At 48.0% G+C, this 19,064-nt stretch overlaps 1 protein-coding gene and 1 long non-coding RNA gene across 2 annotated transcripts in view; one reads left to right on the top strand and one right to left on the bottom strand.

The window, feature by feature from the left end:
* The window catches only part of LOC147880576 (uncharacterized), a 135,613-nt gene that overhangs the window by 30,870 nt on the left and 85,679 nt on the right, over positions 1-19,064 (bottom strand). The gene's annotated exons all lie outside the window — the stretch shown is intronic.
* On the top strand, positions 3,435-5,612 carry LOC147880580 (trihelix transcription factor ENAP2-like). The gene is given in 3 exon segments (XM_087370354.1): positions 3,435-3,609; positions 3,612-4,523; positions 4,665-5,612. Coding segments are annotated over 3 exon segments (1,101 nt in total). The 3' UTR covers positions 4,679-5,612.

Here is a 19,064-nt window from a genome sequence, read left to right as displayed (position 1 = left end):
AATGCTTGATACTGTCTAGAACAACACTAAATCATCATATGAAGGAAAAAATGAGAATTGTTTTGTATCTAAAAAATGTGAGGAGCATGAGGGAGATGTCTCAGCCATGGGGGAGGCTACAAAGGAGTAGGTAAAAGAAAATGAGGGGGATGACTAAAGTGGAGGTAAACAAATTGTACTTAGTTAGGCAGCACTATGAGGGATAGACAAGAGGGGTGAGGGCCACATTGTCAAAAGGAGTGATGATGAGGGAGGGAGGGGTTCCCGGTTAAACATGGATTAGGGGAAGGAGGGGAATCATGGAGTGAGCAGGTGGTGTAGCACTAATCACGAGGAAGTTGACGAAGTGGTTGAGGGGTGTGAGTGAGAGGGAGGTGAGTTAGAAGAGAGAGAGGGCACACTATCAATCGGCAATGAAGAGGACCAATTGAGGGGTGGAAAGGAGATAGGGCGCACATGAAACATAGCCATAGGGGAAGGGGGTCATATGGATGGTGGGATTGAGCATGAAGAGATAGGTTGTTATGTGTGCAGAAGCACATAGACTACCACATGGCTAGCACATTATGATTTCTTTATTTGGAAGATGTCCACAAGCTTAATTTCATTTCAATTGTTGTGACAACTATAATCAAGTGTAATATTATGCTCCTAAAAAATAAAGTCATCATGAGATTTGCCATTACCAACTGGTGTTTGCATATCAAGCCTTTGATCTTTCAAAAGTATTACATGTAGTGAAAGAAGTGTTGGGGGCATATGCCTTCACCCCCTTATAGCATGGTATGGTTGGGATCTTATGAGTCAAGGCCCCTAAGAGCTTATGGACATGTGGCAAAAATAAAAGGGACTTAATCCTTATGCAAATGTGGCTCTGTAGGGCCATAGATACAATGAAGACTTGAACTCCCTTTGAGCATCCTTCCTCCAACTTTTTGGGAACTTAGAGAATCATTATGGTGCAATGTGATATTATTTGGTGGATCTAATAGTTGGCATTAGAGAAGGTGGTACCTGCAAGACTATGGTAGGACTGTGCATACGATAACACTTGTACTTGATGTGGTGACATGTTACAAGTGCTTTGTGGACTTCATGTTATGGCATGGTAGACTGTAATAGTGGTGGCAATGCCCTCCTAGTAATACGCACCTAGAAGTGACGGTTGCTTGCTTGGGAAGTGATGGTTGCTTGCTTGGTAATGAGATTGGTGACAACTAGTGTGATTTGTGGTGGCTGAGCCCTCATGGGGTATGGGACTCCTAAATGTGACGGTTGCTTACTTGGTAATTAGATTGGTAACAACTAGTGTGATTTGTGGCTGAACCCTCATGGGGTATGGGACTCATGGACGAGTGGATAGATGTACATGCTTACGCATGAGAACACACGTAATGATGATGATTTTACTAATTTCAAAGTTGTCAACCTAGCCGTGTCTGGGTAGTCCTAGAATTGGTGACTTGGCTAGGTGTGTGTAGTCTTGTGTGCTTAGCATTCTCGCTTTGTGTGGGTGGTCACATGTTTTGGCCTATGGGGCTAGTTGTTGGGGGCATTTGCCTTCGACCCGCTCATGGCATGGTAAGGTATTGGCATCCTATGGGTCAAAATAATAAAGAGGGCAAAGAGGGCTCTTGGCACTTATGGGCATGTGACAAAAGTAAAAGGAACTTAGTCCCATTGAGAATGTGGAATTGGTGCATAATTTGCCCCCTTATCATTGTCATTGCTTACCCCTCACCTTCAAAGCCTTTGGGCATATGTCATGTACTCGGGAAACATGTGGAATTGGTTCAAATTCCTTTGCCTCCATATCATGATCTTGCCCTCACTTTCAAAGCCTTTGGGCTTATTATTATGAGGGCTAATTTGGCTCCTGATGAATTTGTCACAAGGCTCAACCATGGGTTACTAGAACATTAAGGAAAACGGTTTTGGGAGCCAATTTCAACAAGTAAAAGGTGAATGGCATTGAAAATATCGACCAAAGCAATGAGGGACTGATTTGAGACTTAATATGAGAAATGTTTTTGGTGTACAAGCCATTTTTGACTGGTGGTATAAGGAAAACAAGTAGCTAATGACCATGACGTATGGGAAAGGGTTATGCCATTGGTGATAGCTTTGCTCAACCTTGGAATGATTGTGCATGTCTTGAAAAGAGGAGGAATCGAGCAAGTGAGAGAGGAATCAGGATATGCAAAAGGGGATTGAGAGTCTGTACTAGAAGATTTTAGGGAATGCCATTCGAAGTCATTTTCAATGAGGAAAAAGTATGAGCATGGCCGCATGCCCTCCAAACTTGTCCTGATATCCCAAAGATTGTTTGTGAGAAGTAGCCTCTAATGGTAGTTTTGTTCACATGTGTCGTTGCTAATGAATGGTTAAGAGAAGACTTCACTTGTAGTTTTAGGCACTTAGAAGACTTCATTGGTAATTAAAATAGTTGAGAGAACACTTATGGAGGAAATCCATTCTGTTGTTGCATTGGCCATTGGTTCACAACCAGTTGCATGCTCATAAATGAAGCCTATAGCAGGCTTCAAGGGAGTATGGAGGGAGAGTGGATGTTTGGAGGGCTAGTTTTGGCACCTTTGTTTGCAATAGGAACCTTGAGTGTGTGCATTTCCTCATGTGGTGGGTGCCTTAAGACGATCTATGTGAGGAGTCCATGTGCCTGAACTTCCAGACCTCTATACTCCCATTCAACGTTTATGGTGGGGTTCATACGACTAGGCGGCCATCCTCCAAAAGGTGGTGTGAAGGGTGGGTGTCCTACATGGCCCAATAGGATGAACACGGACACAAGGGGTTTGTGTTTGGCACATGAAAGTTGCGACTCCAAGGCCGAAAGAGTCGAAATTGCTACAAGGTTGGCCTATTTGAATCCATGTTGGAGTCCAATGACGGTAGGGTGGGATGAGGTGACGGGCCAGGGTGGCCATTACACATGGCCAGTGTGACGAAGGGGTGACGCAAGGGGGGAAAAAGCGGCTAGGGAAAGGCGAGGCGTGAGCTGGCGATGATGATTAGTTTCGGAATCGAGCAAAATTGTGATAGACAGGAATCACGGATATGCGAGAAAGGGAAAGGAGAAAGGGACGGGGAAAGGCCGGCGGGGAAACGGGAAAACAGGGAATGGAAAAAAGGCAGAGGGACGGCAACCGTCGGAGGGAATGGCCAAGAGCCCTAGAAAATCAGGGGAGAATGGATTCTCAGGCTCTCGTCTTCCCCGTCGTTCATTCAATTCACTGTTATCTCTCTTCTTCTGCCGCTGCCGGCTGCTCCTGTTTGCTCTCTGCTGTTGAGATCGGAAGTTTAAGCCGTGCTCCGAAGAACGAAGCTTGTTTGTGTGTTTATTGATTGCCCCCGCCTTGCCTTTCGCTTTTGAGCGACAGGGAGCTCTCTTTTCTTCCCACCCATGGCCGCTGATGATGAACATAGCTCCTCCTCGTCCCCTTCTTCCTCCTCCACCAACAGCACCACCGGCCATAGCTCCTCCCCCCATCACCCTCCCCTCCCCCCCCCCCCTCAAGCCCCTTCCTCCTCCCTCCTCCCCCCTCCTCACCCGCACCAGCTCCAGCAGCACCACCAGCAGCAGCAGCAACAGCCACAGCCGCCGCCTCAGCCGCAGCCCCATCACCCCCTCCACCTCCTCCCCCCTCCCCCCCTCCCCCCCCAACGCCTCCTCTCCCTCCACCTCTCCTCCCCCCCCCCCCTTGCCTCCCTCCCTCCCCCTCCCCCCCCCCCTCCCCACCCCGACCCCCCCCCCGACCGCCACTCCCGTGACGACTGCTGGAGCGAGGGCGCCACCCTCACCCTCATCCACTCCTGGGGTGACCGCTACCTCGAGCTCAACCGCGGTAACCTCAAGCAGAAGCACTGGAAGGATGTCGCCGATTGCGTCAACCACCGCGCCAATGGATCCAAGGTGCCCAAGACCGACGTGCAGTGCAAGAATCGCTTGGACACCCTCAAGAAGAAGTATAAGCTGGAGAAGAGCAAGATTGTCACGGGAGGAGGACCCAGCAAATGGGCTTTCTTCGACCGCCTGGACGAACTCATTGGGCCCTCCAAGAAACCCAAGAAGCCTACGCCCGTGAAAGCCCGCGCCAGCCTCACTATGACTGGCAAGCGCCCGGTTGAGGAGGTGGAGCAGAAGCCGCTCCTCACTGCCGTAGCCGCTACCAATCACGTTGTGAGCACCGCTGACACCATCTCTAAATCCAAGGAGAGCCCGGATATGACGGATAGTTGTCCGAATGGCTTTAACAACACGCCGGACGGGAAGAGATTTAAGAGGAACAGATCGCACGACAGCCCATTTAAAGATTTGGCAAGGGCCATTCTCAAGTTCGGAGAAGTTTACGAGAGGATAGAGACGGCTAAACAGCAACAGATGATGGATCTGGAAAAACAAAGGATGGAGTTTACGAAAGACCTGGAGTTACAACGATTGCAACTGTTCATGCAGACGCAGGTGGAGCTGGCCAAGATGAAGCACAGCAAGCACGGCAACACAGGTAATGGGCGAACGCGGCTCGGGTTTTGGGTCTGACCAGTTTGCCATCTTTCTTGGACAAGCTGATTAATCCGCTCCCGTTCTCGTTGGTTTTACTGTGAATTTCGCGTATTATCGTTTAATTTTGTTCTCTGTGTTGCAGAACACTACCTCTGAGTTAGCGCAAATGTCGCCTCCTAAGTCTACACGTTGGAGCCGAACACTCAGCACCACATTGCCCCACCTAAACAGTTGCCAACCCAAGTGAGCGATGTGGTCTCTAACTGTGGTCACACGTCACACATTATCGTAACGCAGTGGAGGTGTTTGCAGGGTTCCTGGAAATGGCTCAGTATTGGGTCAAGATAGACCAAACAGCAGCCGCCTTGTGAAAGCATGCCAATCAAATGTGATACTGGGTGCTCTGCCTTCTTGTAAATTATCTGAGCAGCTTGTCAGAGGTTGAATTACACCTCTGAAGCTATCTGTGCTTTCAATCTTTGTGGAATGTAAAGTATGTTCCACATCCATGTATCCAATGGTTACAAGTGCTTTTTTCCTGGTCGGGTTGGAAACGGTTTTTTCCGGTCAGGTTCGGATTGATGCAACCGCTTCTGCTCATTTTGGCTATTAGTTTAAAGGTCATCCACTCATTGAAGTTCTCATGGTTTAATCGTTTGGCATGAAGTTGCTGGTTGCCAAGCTCAGTTTGGCTTATGATTGATGGGCCATGTCCCATATTGCTCCTGAATTGGTGCTATCTTGTGCAATATACGTTCTGCAGGTGCATTATGGGTCCTATTCTATCATTTTCTCTAGTTTCAATTGTCTCAAAAACTACAGAATTTAGGCATTGGCGTTCTTTGGGCAGAAGGATTGGCTGAGACGACTGACTCGCTGGGCAGGATCAAGCCTATTTATGCCACCCTGCTCATTGATCTTGCCTTGTTTCCAAATCGAAGTGCTGTCTGTTCTGTGAGTTGAGATTAGCACCTCTCCTGAAGGTAGAAGCAAACCTTTAGCATGTCAGGATTGTTATATCCTTTCAATAAGCCTTTACCCCTATGATGTGAGAGAGTCAATGTAAAGCAGTTGCATAATGAGATCGCAAACACAGGAACAAAATAGAATCTGGTAACATACTATCACTGGAGTCAGCGGGAACAACTCCTCGTGGCTCGAGTTCGTGCTTGATAGCTTGCCTCGATAAATGACTCCCTGCTCGGTGCACCTGATCGGCAAGTCTAGCTGCCATAGACAAGCAAGTAATCCTCTTTTGGATCTGGAAAGCTTGTTGGTAGCGCTTGCCTCGTGCTACTAGAAGGTTGGAGTAATATTGGCTACCTAGTTACTGGACCCCTCTGATGCCAATAATGACCTTTTCTACCACATCCATTACATGTACAAGATGCCTTAGAGCTTCTCGTCCTCAGCTGTCGACTGCTTTCTTCCTCTCTGATGAGCTGTCAAAGCCTCAGGCTGACTGTCATAGGTATGATCGACGAAGTGTTCTTCTTGGTCAAGCACCATGGGGACCAATTACTCCTAGGTCAACTCATGCACCCTACCATTGGTGATCAACGATGAATAGAAGGCCCCGTACTGAGAGGATAATTGGGACAGGAGAGTTAAAGAAATCTGCTTCCCTGCTTGGGGGATCTCCTGCTGAAGTTCTTGTAACTTGTTGATGTGGTCTCGCATTGATGAAGACTTCTTGGGATTCAACCACCTCATTTGGACCTCTAGTGAGACCCTCTTCATGGGAGAGGTGCGGTTATACATGGATGCCAAATCTTGGTTGTTTCCCTTGGGGCATCTCCTAGCCGAGGTAGTGGCTTTGTATTCTTTAATCTTGTAACTGCCAAAGCCTGAACATTTATTTGATGGCGTTGATTGTTGAGGTTGTACTCTTGGTGGATGGGCCTGAGATAGACCATATGTACTCCCGGAGGAGGTTGTTGCTGATGATTTTGATTATTTCTTCCGTCATATTGAATGATGGGTATACCTCTCTCTTCCCTGTGCTTGCACCAAAGCCAGGGTGGGCCTTGCCTATGGCCATTTATACCACAGTAGGTGCAAGCTTGATCTTGCATTTGCCTTTGCTGTTGGTTCCTCCATGGTTGTCAATTTGGCCTTCTTGGAGTTGCATTTTGATATCTTTGTTGTGGTGGTCTTGCTACTGTTATTTGATTAGCAGGTATTGTTGGTGCTTGATTCTGTTGTTGTTGAATGTAAAAGGCAAAGTCTTTATTTTCTACCACAAAGTTTGATTTTTCATTTGTTGATGGAGTCTTTCCTTTAGCAAGATTTTCTTTGTTGTTGATGTAGCTCTTCTTCACATGAAATGCTTCATTCTCTTGGGAGTCATCCCTCTCCTCTTCTTGGGCTTGTCTCTTGGAGAGCAGCTGTATAGAGAAAACCTTTTCAGGTGGCAATAATCCATAGTATGATTGGGTACTCCACAGAAGGACAATATGTTTTTCTTGGTGTTCACCTTGATGAAATATTCACCGTTATAGGGTTTTACTCTCATTGTAGGCTTCTTTTGGAATGCTTTCCTCTGAGATACATAATCAATGTTAGAGGAACAATACGATGAAGGCATATTGGGAAGGTCTTACCACTAATGCGGCAGTGTCTGGCCCCTTACAAAGAAGTCTCCTTCTGCACAAGTTTAATTGGTTAAAGAGATACAACTGCCGGTCAACTGGGCACGTGGGCAACATTGGAATTCTAGTCTTGTTCTGCACGCCTCATACACACACACACACTGAGAAGGAGAGAAAGGAGAGAGGCACAGGAGAACTGCAAGTGATCCATGGAGAAAACCCCGCCACAACTGGGGGAAAACCACGGAAACAACGGGCTGCTCGAGAGCTCGGAGCACACAGCTCAACAACCAAGTGGAAGGGGAGCAAGAGGGACTGGCTGAACTGCTCCACTACCCTGCTCCACAAGTGCACAACAGGGCTGGCTCTGCTCCTCTTTTAGGCCCGCTGGCTCTACTCCTCTGCCAGGCTCCACTGGATGCTAAGCTGGAAGAACTGCTCTAGCTCTAGAAGATGAGAAATGAGGGGAGGGGGGAGGCACATAAGGGGGCCGACCCCACTGCTGTACGTGGGCCGACCCACCTCTAGGGCTGCCCACCAGCCTACAAGAGGGGCTGGCAGCAGCCCTACTGCTCCCTGACACGGGGCTGACCAGGCTGCCTCTGCCCCCATATAAGGGGCTCACCCCTACCTGCATACGACGGCAAGGCAACAGCCCTGTAGGGCCGACCTGCCCCTCCTCTACATAGAGGCTGCTACACAGCTCTATAAGGGGGCTGGCCCCCTCGCATTATGGCCGACCAGGCCAGGTGACAGGGATGACCCAACACCCTATATGAGGGGCTGTTGGGGCCGAGTCTCCTGCCCCAAAGGCACCTGCCAACACTAATAGATCTACCCTCACGGGGGCGGGCACACACCCACAACAAAAGCCCTCTCTCTATCTATGCTAGCCTCACTCACCGGGCGGGCACATCCACAAGCAAGGCCCTCTCTCTCTATGGTGACATCAGGAGATGCCTCCAACAAAAGAGTGTTTCCTTGGAAGTCCAGATGAGATTGTTGGATCCCAAGAATTCTTCATCGATGCGGGAGCACATCAACAAGGTATAGGAACTTCCACAGGAGATCCTCCAGGTGGGGAAGCAAATATCGTCTGAGGACATGGCCACAACTCTACTGTCCCAGTTATTCTCTCTCACTATGGTGCTTTCTATTCATCCTTGATATCCAGTGGAAGGATGAATGCGTTAACTTGGGAGGGACTGGTCCTGATGGTGCTTGACCAAGAGGGGAGATTTGTAGATCATACCTATGGAGTCAGCCGGAGGCTTTGGCAGCTGGGAACGGAAGCAGTTGACAGCTGAGGAACGAGAAGCACTCAAGGCGTCACATACTTGGAACGGATGTGGCCAAGAAGGTCATTACTCGCGGCAGTGTCCTTAGTGGCAGGATGCTTTGCCAGCAGGCTTTTTTGGATCCAGACGGGGGACTGCTTGCTTGTTTGTGGCAACTGTACCTGCCAGACAGGTGCAATGGTGGTGGAGTCTCTGATTGAGGCGGGCTTTCAAGCAGAGCCAGGAGTTGTTGTTCCTGTTGACTCGGGTGGCAGTATGTTACGAGTATGTATTTTGTTTGGACGTTATGACCTCGCAGATCCAGAGGGGTCTCGTAGTGTTCTACTGCTGCAATTGTCAGATGAGGTGCTAGAGATCCGGATGAGATTGCTAGCATGGGAATCTAGACACCATTGATTGATCCTTGTGAGCGGTTTCATGCCCATTGTCATTGAAGCGCTGAAGTACATCAATCTGGTGACACTTTACTGGTTTGGACTTAAGAGGGGGCTTAAGAGGGGGTTATCTAACTGAGTTTGGACTTGAGAGGAGGCTTAAGAGGGGGTTATCTAACTCTGAGATACAGGTGCCCATGCAGGGCAGTAGACCTTGCCCTGGGGGTGGTACCAGTTGTATTATTGTTAGAGTACCTTCTGTTGCTGAGATGTACCAGCACCAATAGTTGGATTGTTGTACTAGATGACTTATTGTGCCAGTACCGGACCAAAGGAGTGTATCTAGCATCTGTGACTTGGGAGCAACAATACCAGGTTTCCAGTGATCATGCTGAGGCGGTTCATGACAAGAGGGGGCTTCTTCGACAGTAGCTGTGGTTGTTTTCAGTGATGGAGTATCACACGACGGATTCCTCTAGTTGTTCCAGCGGCACACCCAGCTCCCCTCCCTAGCATCTGAGTTTTGTCCATGAGAGGAGAGGGGGTGTTGGAGGTCAACATCTTCTGATGCCACTGTAGAGAGGGCCTTTCTTGTTGGTGTGCCCGCCCAGTGAGGTTAGGATAGGGTACAAAGAGAGGGCCTTGTTGTGGGTGAGCCCTCCCCTTGTGAGGGTAGTGTAGGGGAGGATGGTTGCCATGTGCCTCTCAGGCCTAGAGGCATGTCTTGCTGCTCCTGTGGTTCCTTTTTTCAGGCTGAGGTTGGCTGATGTGATAGTCGGCCACCTAGACCTGCTGGTTGGGAGGCATAGGGCAGGAGGCAGCCCTTATTGGCTGCATGGCAGCCTCTTGTAGGGCTGCAGGCAGTGGCAGCCTGGTCGGGGTGGTTGGGCAGGGGTAGAGGCTTCTCTAGGGCTTCCTTTGAGCCCCTTTTGTAGGGCTATGCAGGTCGTCAGGGGAGCCCCTAGTCGGGCCAGGGATAGCAGGGGAGCAGCCCCTTTTTAGGGCCCTACAGTAGCCCTTGGAGTCTGGTAGGTGGGTCGGCCCACCCGGTTGGTTCCTAGAGCAGGGGGTAGGCCCTGATGCTGCAGCCGAATGAGGGAGGGGCTGGGCCTATATATAGGCTCCCTCCCTGCCTTCCATTGCATCTCTTGTGGAGCAGTGTTGAGCATCTATGCAGAGGTTCCCCCCAGCAGTTGGGGTTTTGGCCTGAGATCACTTGCATCCTCTTGTCCTTCTCTCTCTCTCTCTCTCTCTCTCTCTCTCTCTCTCTCTGTGTGAGCAGTTTGTGGGAGTGCTCTCTCTCTCTCTCTCTCTCTCTCTCTCTCACATTTCTGTCCTGATTTCATTGCACTTCTCACAAGATCTTGGTGCAAATATTTGAAAAATGGCATACAACTGCTCTCTGCCAGCTTTTGGTGTAGCCAAGTAACGATAATAGCTTGTGACACTTGTCGTTCTTATCAGCCCACCAGGTCTTTGGTCATGTTATGAGCTAATTGGGCTGGATTGGACACTGAATGGGGGGCCTCAATTGGTTGTGTAAATGGCTATGGTGTCCTGCTCAGCTGAAGACATCCAAAATCTAGTGTAAGGGTTCTTACCTTTCTTCTTTACATTTTTTGCTTGATGTGACGCTAAACTGTACACTAGCAGCAAGGTGGGTTTTTATTTCTGAGACTCCATAGAGTGCTGTTGTATTTTGGTCCTGTGTGAACCAGAACAGAGTGCCCGTGGTATTTGCCTTGGCACGTGGGCTGATTATTTAACCAAAGGACACTTTGGATTATGTTCAAGTTTCATGTGTTTGCATCTAGGAGCTGTTTAGAGTAAGGTTAGGGATGATTCCGCACTTGTCGTAGGATGGGAGGTCGAGCTTTTCTAGGAGCCAAGCTTGCAGGCATTGCAATGACTTTGAATTCTGATTATAGCCTACATTTTTCTACCCTTATTGCATTACATGTTTCATCAAGCTCTGATAAAAATATAACAAGGACAAAGCCTCACTCACTCTTTCTCCTGCTCACTACTACCTGAACTGATAGAATAATGCACCTAAAACACAAGTGGAACAATGAGCGAGTGTGAGAGGCTGAGGAGGAAATACAATGGGCCTCCATAGAGGGAAATAAACAACTGAATATCTGTCTGCCCAACAGGGCTAAATACAACTGTATGGAGGGAATGGACCCTCACTGCAAAAGGACTAGAGAAGCATCTCTATAGAGGGACAAAACCCTCTCTGCAAAGACTTAAGTTCTGATGCTGCTGTCAGGAGCTGAACCTGGACTGTAGAGGAACCTCTAAATGCTAAGGGGCAGATCTGCTGCACCTGGAAGCTGGCCTATTCTACTGCTGATCCCTGTTGCTGCTGGTGAGAATTGCTGTCCCAAACCAGCCTTGTGAGTGGATGAAGTGAAGGGCCAAGGGGCTGCCCTTCTGTAGGCCCCTTGGGCCCTCTGACCAGGGGCTGATCCAGACCCCCGACTGAACAGGTTGGTGAGCCAACCACCGACTGCTATGTGGCATGTGGTTGATGGCATGGAATTGCACAATTTGCTGATGTGGTGCCTTTGTTGATGTGGCTGTTCTGCAAGACTGCTTGCATGGCGGATGACGTGGCTGCCTGCATGGCTGATGGATGACATGGTTGCTTGTCTGGCAGCCTGCTTGGCCTGCCGATGTGGCTCCAGCATGCCACAGGCTGAGGAATCAGGATGCCCATGACTTTTAACCAAGGGACACTGTGGATTATGTAAAAGTTCCATGTGTTTGCGACTAGAAGCTGTTTAAATTAAGGTTAGAGATGATTCTTCACTGGAACAAGCTGGAGTTATTTGAGTTGTTGTAGAATTGGAGGTTGAGCTTTGCTAGAAGCCAAGCTTGCAGGCATCGCTGTGACTTTGAATCCTGGATTTAGCCTACATCTTTTTACTCTCATTGCATTACATCTTTCCATCAGCAAACATGGAGAGCTAGATCGAGGAATGCTTTGAATACCACCCAAAGCCTGGAGGGATAATTTGATGCACACTGGGCCACTCGATGCCTCGTGAGATGTGACTGTCTATGGAGCAGACATAGCAGAGTATGATCCACCATGATCAGAATTGGAATGGCTAGATGAACTATGTGAAGCTTGTGCCTAGTGGTCTTGGCGTCTGAAATACTTGTAACACTGGGAACTGGTGGAGTAGATAGATGGAAAACTCAAAGCTACCCCTTGGTGTTTGGGGCATTGCCTTGGTGGAGATGTCATAGAGTTGCTAGCCTGGGTAACCAGGGCAGGATGCGAAGGGGATCCTTGTGAAGTCATAGTTGCATAAAAAAGAATCAATGAGAAAGTCTTTGGGCAAGCGTGGCTTGAATTTGATTAGTTTCTCTGGCATTAGCAAGGGGAAGAGGTGAGGCACAACAAGGTGTGAGACAGTAAAAAGAGCTGCAAGCACCAGGAGAAGAGGGGAAGTAGGAGGTAAAGGGGCTACCACTGCAGGAAGCCAAGGGATGTTGTCGAAGGTGAAGAGGGCATAATAGGATGGCGCCAATAAACAGGGGGCAAAACACAGGCTAAGGGGCACTAGATAACGTATGGGTGCTCAGCAGATGGCGCAACAGGGGCAGCAGGAGGGGGGGTGTGGATGGTGAAGAGGAAGGTAGGAGAAGGGTAAGGAGCTGGTGATGGAGGAGGGAGTAGATGGCATAGGAGGGGGTGACTGCAGATGGTGCAATCGAAGGGGTGTGGATGGCGAAGGAGGGGGGGCTACAGATGGCAGAATCGAGGGGGTGTGGATGGCAATGGTAAGTGAGTGAGAGAGAGAGAGAGTGGAGGGGTGGAAAGAGGGACGATTTATAGAAAGTGGAGGTGGGTGGAGAGAGAGGGTGGAATGTGTGAGAGAGAGAAAGAGAGGGAGAGAGTGCATGTAAGGGAGAGGTAAGGAATCACCACGATTAAGTCTACCTTGTGCACCTACCACCGAATCTAGGAGACTGCAAGCCACCTTATGCACCCGCCACCAAACCTAGGGGACACTGAACCTCCTTGCGCACCCACCATCGGACTTGCTAACATGAAGCTTCCTATTGAACCCACCATCAAACCTACATGACACCAAACCTCCGTTTCCATCTCCATTGAACCTAAGGGAACACCAAGCTAACATGTCCATGTAACACCTCAGAAATTCCTATACATCAAATGACCATGGGGAACGGGAGTGCTATCTACCAAGCTTGAAGGTGCCCAAGGTGTTCCATGTCCGTAATCTTGAATGGGGGACTATGTTATGTCATGTCTTGGTTCACTAGAGTGTTAGAACTCGTGGTTAATGCCCCACATGTTTTGTCCTCCCATTCATGAGAGGGAAGGGGCTTAGGCGGTTAGAAGGGGGAGTGATTGAGAGGGGGTCGTCGATCGGCCAAAGTCAATGGTCGGTGGCTAAGGTCGATGGTCAAGGTCAATGGTCCACCTCCCCTTCGTGGCCTCTCCACTATTATATAAAGCCCCCTTCCCCCTCACTATCATACGGCACTTATGCCTTCAGCCTCTCAGCATTGAAGCTGATCCAGCAGTGCGTACTTTGCGTATTTAGTAGGGAGAAGGCGACTTGTCTAGGCCACTGTTGGTGGAAGAAGATTCCAGCAACTGTTGCCCTTTGTAGCTGCTCCTCTTGGAGCTTTTGCCCTTCATTATAGAAGGAAGAACTTGTTCAACTTTGCCATCTCCTTTGTTACTTATGTTGTTGCACTTTTGTTGAGTGTTTTCTAGCAAGTATTAATCTCTTTTGCTTCCAAATTCTGCTGTAGCATGATTTCTAACATGGAGTGATTGAGTCATGATATGTGTCTTGAAGCACCAGGGTTGATCGAGTTATTTTGGGTCTTGGGCACCGAGTGTTACTGAGTCATTCTTTGTGTTCTTGAAGCACTATAGTGATTAAGTCATGTTGTGTCCTAAGAATGAGACTGACTTTGCAGTTTGAAGCAGTGAGGGTCACCTAGCCATACCCTTGTTGGATCAATTCCCAATAAGGAGTCAAATCCACCAAACACTGTGTTGAGATTAAGATCCCATAAGCCTTCCACTGTGCAGGCCTCAAGTCACGATCCATCTTTGCCATTCCACGGGTGGGCATGTATATGGAACTCATAGGGCATGACTTCCTCTAGGCCATACACCAACTTAAAAGGGGAATACCCTGTGCTAGCCTTGTAGGCGTTGTGGTATGCAACAAAGCTATAGGAAGTAACACATCCCAATCTTGTAAGCAACTCAGGCAAAGTTTTGTCATGATACCACCAAATGTTTTGTTGCTGCTTTCTGCTTGGTCGTTACTTCAAGGTAATAGGAAGTAGATGTTTTATGAACAATTTGCATCTGGTTGACGAACTCGGAGATAACTTCATTTAAGAAATGGCAACCACGGTCGCTCATCAATTCCACTAGACACCCAAATCTTGATATGATTCGATCATACAAAAGGGTGGCCACCACTTGAGCACTACATGTCTTCACCACCTTAGCCTCGACCCGCTTGGTACCATCGTATCTACAACTAGAGTATATTGATTTCCTCGTCTTGTGGCAAGAGAGATGGGTCTAGCAAAATATCCAAAACCATCAATAGAAGGTGGCACTGGGTTGAAGGGATTGAGGGGGAGATATGTCTTCTCATTGACACGAGTCACAACAACGCACATGCATGTAAAGCTTGGAACAATTCGGGCCGCCAAAACCCTGTGCACATAATCTTCCTGGCGGTAGCTTCAGGAGCCATATGATTGCCCCCTATAGCAGCATGAGACTCCTCAAGAATGGATTGAGTTTTGTGGGGAATGACACACCGTCGCAAGATAGTGGTATCTTCCCAACTCATAGAGTTGTCTTGCAATCAATTAGGAAGGTGCGGCTTGAATGAGCCATTTTCTTTTCTCTATAGGAGTCATCCCTGGTGGAAATTTGCTAGTGGATAATAATTGAATGGTATCGGCACAGCAAGGTCGGAAGCAATTATAAACAAGCACTCATCTTTTAATGATTGAATTCCAAGGCTAGCATCTGGTAGCTCTCCTCCACACCTATGGCTACTTTCCCAAAGGTAATCCTTGACAAGTGGTCGCCAGGTTGATGTAGCCTTCTGGCCCTCACTACTACGTTAAAGCCAAATTCTTGAAAAAGCAGTATCTACTTGCTCAATCTTCCATACCAAGAGGGCTTATTCAATAAGTACTTAAGAGCTTGATGATCAATGATGATGAACCTACTTCCCACTAGGTAATGGCAATACTTGGTCATGGCATACTTAAGAGCTTGATGATTAGTGAGATGATGAACCTACTTCCCAATAGGTAATGGCGATACTTGGTCATGGCATACACCATGCCGAGACCTTCTCTTGTGATGGTACTGAAATTACATTCTGCTCCACTCAGTTGTTGGCTTGCAAAGTACATTGGACATCCACCTTGTGGTCCTTGTTATGCTCGGCCAAGATTGCACCAATGGCCAATCCACTAGCATCCACATGCACATGAAAAATGACTTCCTAGTTCGACTGGCATAGAATAGATGCTTTCACAAGGGTTCAAATGCCAATTGTTAAAATACAGAATCATTCTTGGTGAAGTAGCTCGGTCAACGCAACAACAATGTTGGCATAAAATCAGATGAATAACCCACATGGTCTAAAAAGGACTTCACTTCTCTAGGTGTGCGAGGAATAGGCAAGGAGAGAATCACTTCTACCTTAGCAAGACTTGTAGTCATTCCTTTAGCAAACTTCAATGTGTCCAAGAAGCACTCCTTGTAGTGCTAGAAAGAAACACTTGTTCGAGTTTAAGCACAAGAGGGCTTCTCTGCACTTATAAAAAACCCATCTCAACTTGTGCAGTGATCAGTTTGGACCACAGGATCAAGATGGGAGCCCTTCTTGGACCATGGTACTATTGATAGGATCATCAGCATCAGAGTCATAAGAGTCATTGGAGGGACATAAGTCCACCATGTTGGCTGACAAGGAGCCCAAGGCACCCATTCAATCCAAAATAATAGCTTCTTCCTCATTAGGGTCAACCGATTCTAGCAAGTATGTCAAGCTCTCCTTGTCCTCCAGTGTTTTGGTCTCACAGCATTCCTCCTCCAAGGGGGATTCCTCAACATAGGCCAAGTCTTAGGCTCCTACGGTTGAATCACCAAGAGCCCAATGCTCCTCCTGATGCTTGCTTCTTCTTCAAAATCTTCCTCCCCCAATTCAATTGGGCAATTTTTTGCTGTCCCTGTGATCATGTCAATCTCCAATGATGTCGACCCTAAGGGCAAGCGCACTTGATCAGTGGACCAATCTTGAATGGCATTGGTAGACCTCAAAGATGGTCAGCCTAGAAAAAGAGGGTAGCTTTTTTCATCTTCGATATATCCAGAACCACAAAGTTGGATAGGAATGCGACTACACCAATCTTCTAATGGACACCTTTGATTGCTCCCAATAGCCTTACTCTACGTGTTGCGATTAGCCCTGCATACTTGGATGTCACTTATTAGTTCCAAGCCAAGTTCTAGCATTGTACCTTTGGGCATAATGTTCATTGGGCTGCCCCACCATCCAAGAAGGCATCTTGAAGCTGTAGTCCATTTATCTCCACCATGAGTCTAGGACTTTGTTCACATGTGAGGGTTGATTACCTATCGACCCCTCATGGCTCATGCATTTTGCTTTTGGACTCCTGCTAGTTTCTTAGGGCGGAGTTGGAATTGCATCCTTCTGCTACTCTACTAGCATGTGCTTGAAGAATGCAACGGTCTGGTGCTTGATTTCCAGAGACAACTAACATAGTCGCCTCAAGGTGATGTTCGCTCGGAAGTACATGAGATCCTCCATCAAAGAGTAGGGCTGGGTGATGGACTTGTATGATCTAATCCTTTGAGTTTCTATATGAGGGTCAAAGCTCACTCAAGGTCCAGGGTATAAATCTAGGATGAAGAGATCGACATCTCTACTGCTAAACCACACACCAAAGTCGAAAAAACTCAACCTTCCATAGACCAAAACTCCTTATGCATGTGACTGAACCGGAGTCACCCTCCTCCTTGTAAGGGCACTCTCCTTCAGTCGTGGAAGTCAATTCCCAAGAGCTTCTGAATTAGGGTCGTCCTTCAGCAAGGTCCCTGCTTTTAGGCTCCCACACCTGTGAGCCTCCTACTTGGGCTCTGATACCATGTTAGAAATTGACCAACAGAGGGTACACATAGCGGAAGACTGATAGTATAGCCCAGGAGCTCACACAGTGGTGTGGAATCACAAACTTCTTAACTTAATCTGCATCACAGAGATGTGCAGACTCATCAATAGACAATGATCCAGTCAGATAGAGAAGCTACCAAAACAATATATTGCCGTCCAAAACTATGGACACAATGAAAAAGATAGGCCCAAAGTCCCACCAATGGTCCACAATGTTCTTCTACTATCTGCCAGATATCTCTAGACTTGAGCCTGCGTGCTCCACCTCGAGAGTCTGTGGACTTTCTATCCAGAATGATCCTCTCCACCTTGTTGTCTGGAAACCAACCTAGGTAGGCATCGCTTACTAGCTCAGTCTGCAGTCCTCTTTAGGTCTCCTTCACCTCCTAGGAAAAGGCCCAAGGAAGCCCTAATTGCTGCTCCTGTTTGCTACTCCAGAGAAAGACATATGAGGGCCTGAAGGACCTCCTTTTATAGGCCTAGGGGCTTGTTATAAAAATTGACTAGCCTTGTCCATTCTATCTGACCAGACTAACCGACTAGTCAGCCCCTTAAGGGCTCTCAAACTGGGGCCCTTCGGCCCATGCTTTTAGGGCCTTGGCCCTCTAATCAAGGCAAGGGACCACCCTATATAACGCATGTCCCTGTCTACTAGTAGCCCCCTTTGCTACTCCACTAGGCCTCCATGTGGCCGACTTGATCTATTGGTTTGCCTCGCCCTTCTGCACCATCTGCTCTGCCAGAGACAGCCCGCCATGCAAGCGCCTCTAGCTTGCCCATGGCACCACGTGTGCGCCTCTTTTGCAAGCCCGTGGATCCTACTTTGACAGCTGCGCCTTTTGGCCTGCCATGCTGTTCCTATGTGAGCCTTCTGTGTGCTACCCACATGGCAGCTTGTTTGCTATCCATCTGGCAGCCCCTTTGGTTGTCCTGACCTTGTGAGGTGCTGCCCATGTGGTAGCCCCCTCTCTCATTTTCTCTTGGGCACATGCCCTAGGTCCCCCTCCCCCACGCTCTCTTTATATGGGGGCTTACAGATGGGGAGGTGACCTCTCCAATTGTCCCCATGGAATTGAACGGCGCAATGTTTTTTGTCGTAGAGTCTTTTTTGACGGGCTTTGACCTTACGCAGATGTTCCGCTGCATTTTGTCGTAGGAAGGAGAGGACCTCTTGCAGGTAATCGGCCCATTATGCCACTTCTTTATGCTTGATCTTGGAGTGATCAATCAGGCCGACTCCCAGGGGGGAGGTAGGTGGTTGTCCATACAAGCTCTCAAAGGGGCTTAGTCGAGTGGACTCTTGGAGCAAAGTGTTGTAGGCCGCGATCATGTAGGGCGGTGAAACATCACAGTTAGAATGCTGGGCATTCACGTACATTGTGAGCATCATCTTGATTATTCAGTTTAACCATTCGGTGAGACTGTTGCAGTTGGGGTGGTGTGGGCTTGCGAACTGTTGTTGGATATTGAGTCTGTCAGCCACTATTTGGAGAACTTTAAATTTGAAATTTCTTCCTTAGTCTAACAACAATTTTGGGCACTCATGAGGTAAGATCACATGTTGAATTAAAAAGCCAGCAACGTTAGACATAGTGGCGGACTTGAGGGGCTTGGCTATTGCCCATCATGTCAGATAATATGTTAACACAATTATGTATTATTACTCCTTTTGACGTTGGAAAAGGCCCTATAATATCATAAGCTACAAGCTCGAAAGGGCGTGTGATGGTTATAGATTGCATATTTCCTTTTGGCTTCAAGGTGGGGGATTTGAAATCTTGGCATTTGGGGCATGACTATATGTAGTTGTGGACCGAAAAGCGCATCTTTAGCAAGTAGAAGCTACTTGTAGCTTGGTAAAAACCTTGGGCCGAGGTGTCCTCCGAACAGGCCATCATGGAAAGAATGTAGGTAACGGTCTTGAAAGATTTGCGAAATGAAGATTTGCGGCTGAAAAGGAGGCTTGTGATAATATAAGAGATTGTCAATCAAGCAGAAGTGAAGGGGGGGTTTGGCTGATTGTAACTATTGGCAGATGCGAATAC

This window comes from Dipteris shenzhenensis, chromosome 32, assembly GCF_047967505.1.
Source record: "Dipteris shenzhenensis isolate YYH24624 ecotype China chromosome 32, Dip_SZ_1.0, whole genome shotgun sequence".
NCBI lineage: Eukaryota > Viridiplantae > Streptophyta > Polypodiopsida > Gleicheniales > Dipteridaceae > Dipteris > Dipteris shenzhenensis.
Note: the sequence above shows the minus strand (reverse complement) of the source record. Positions and strands in the feature narration are given on the sequence as shown.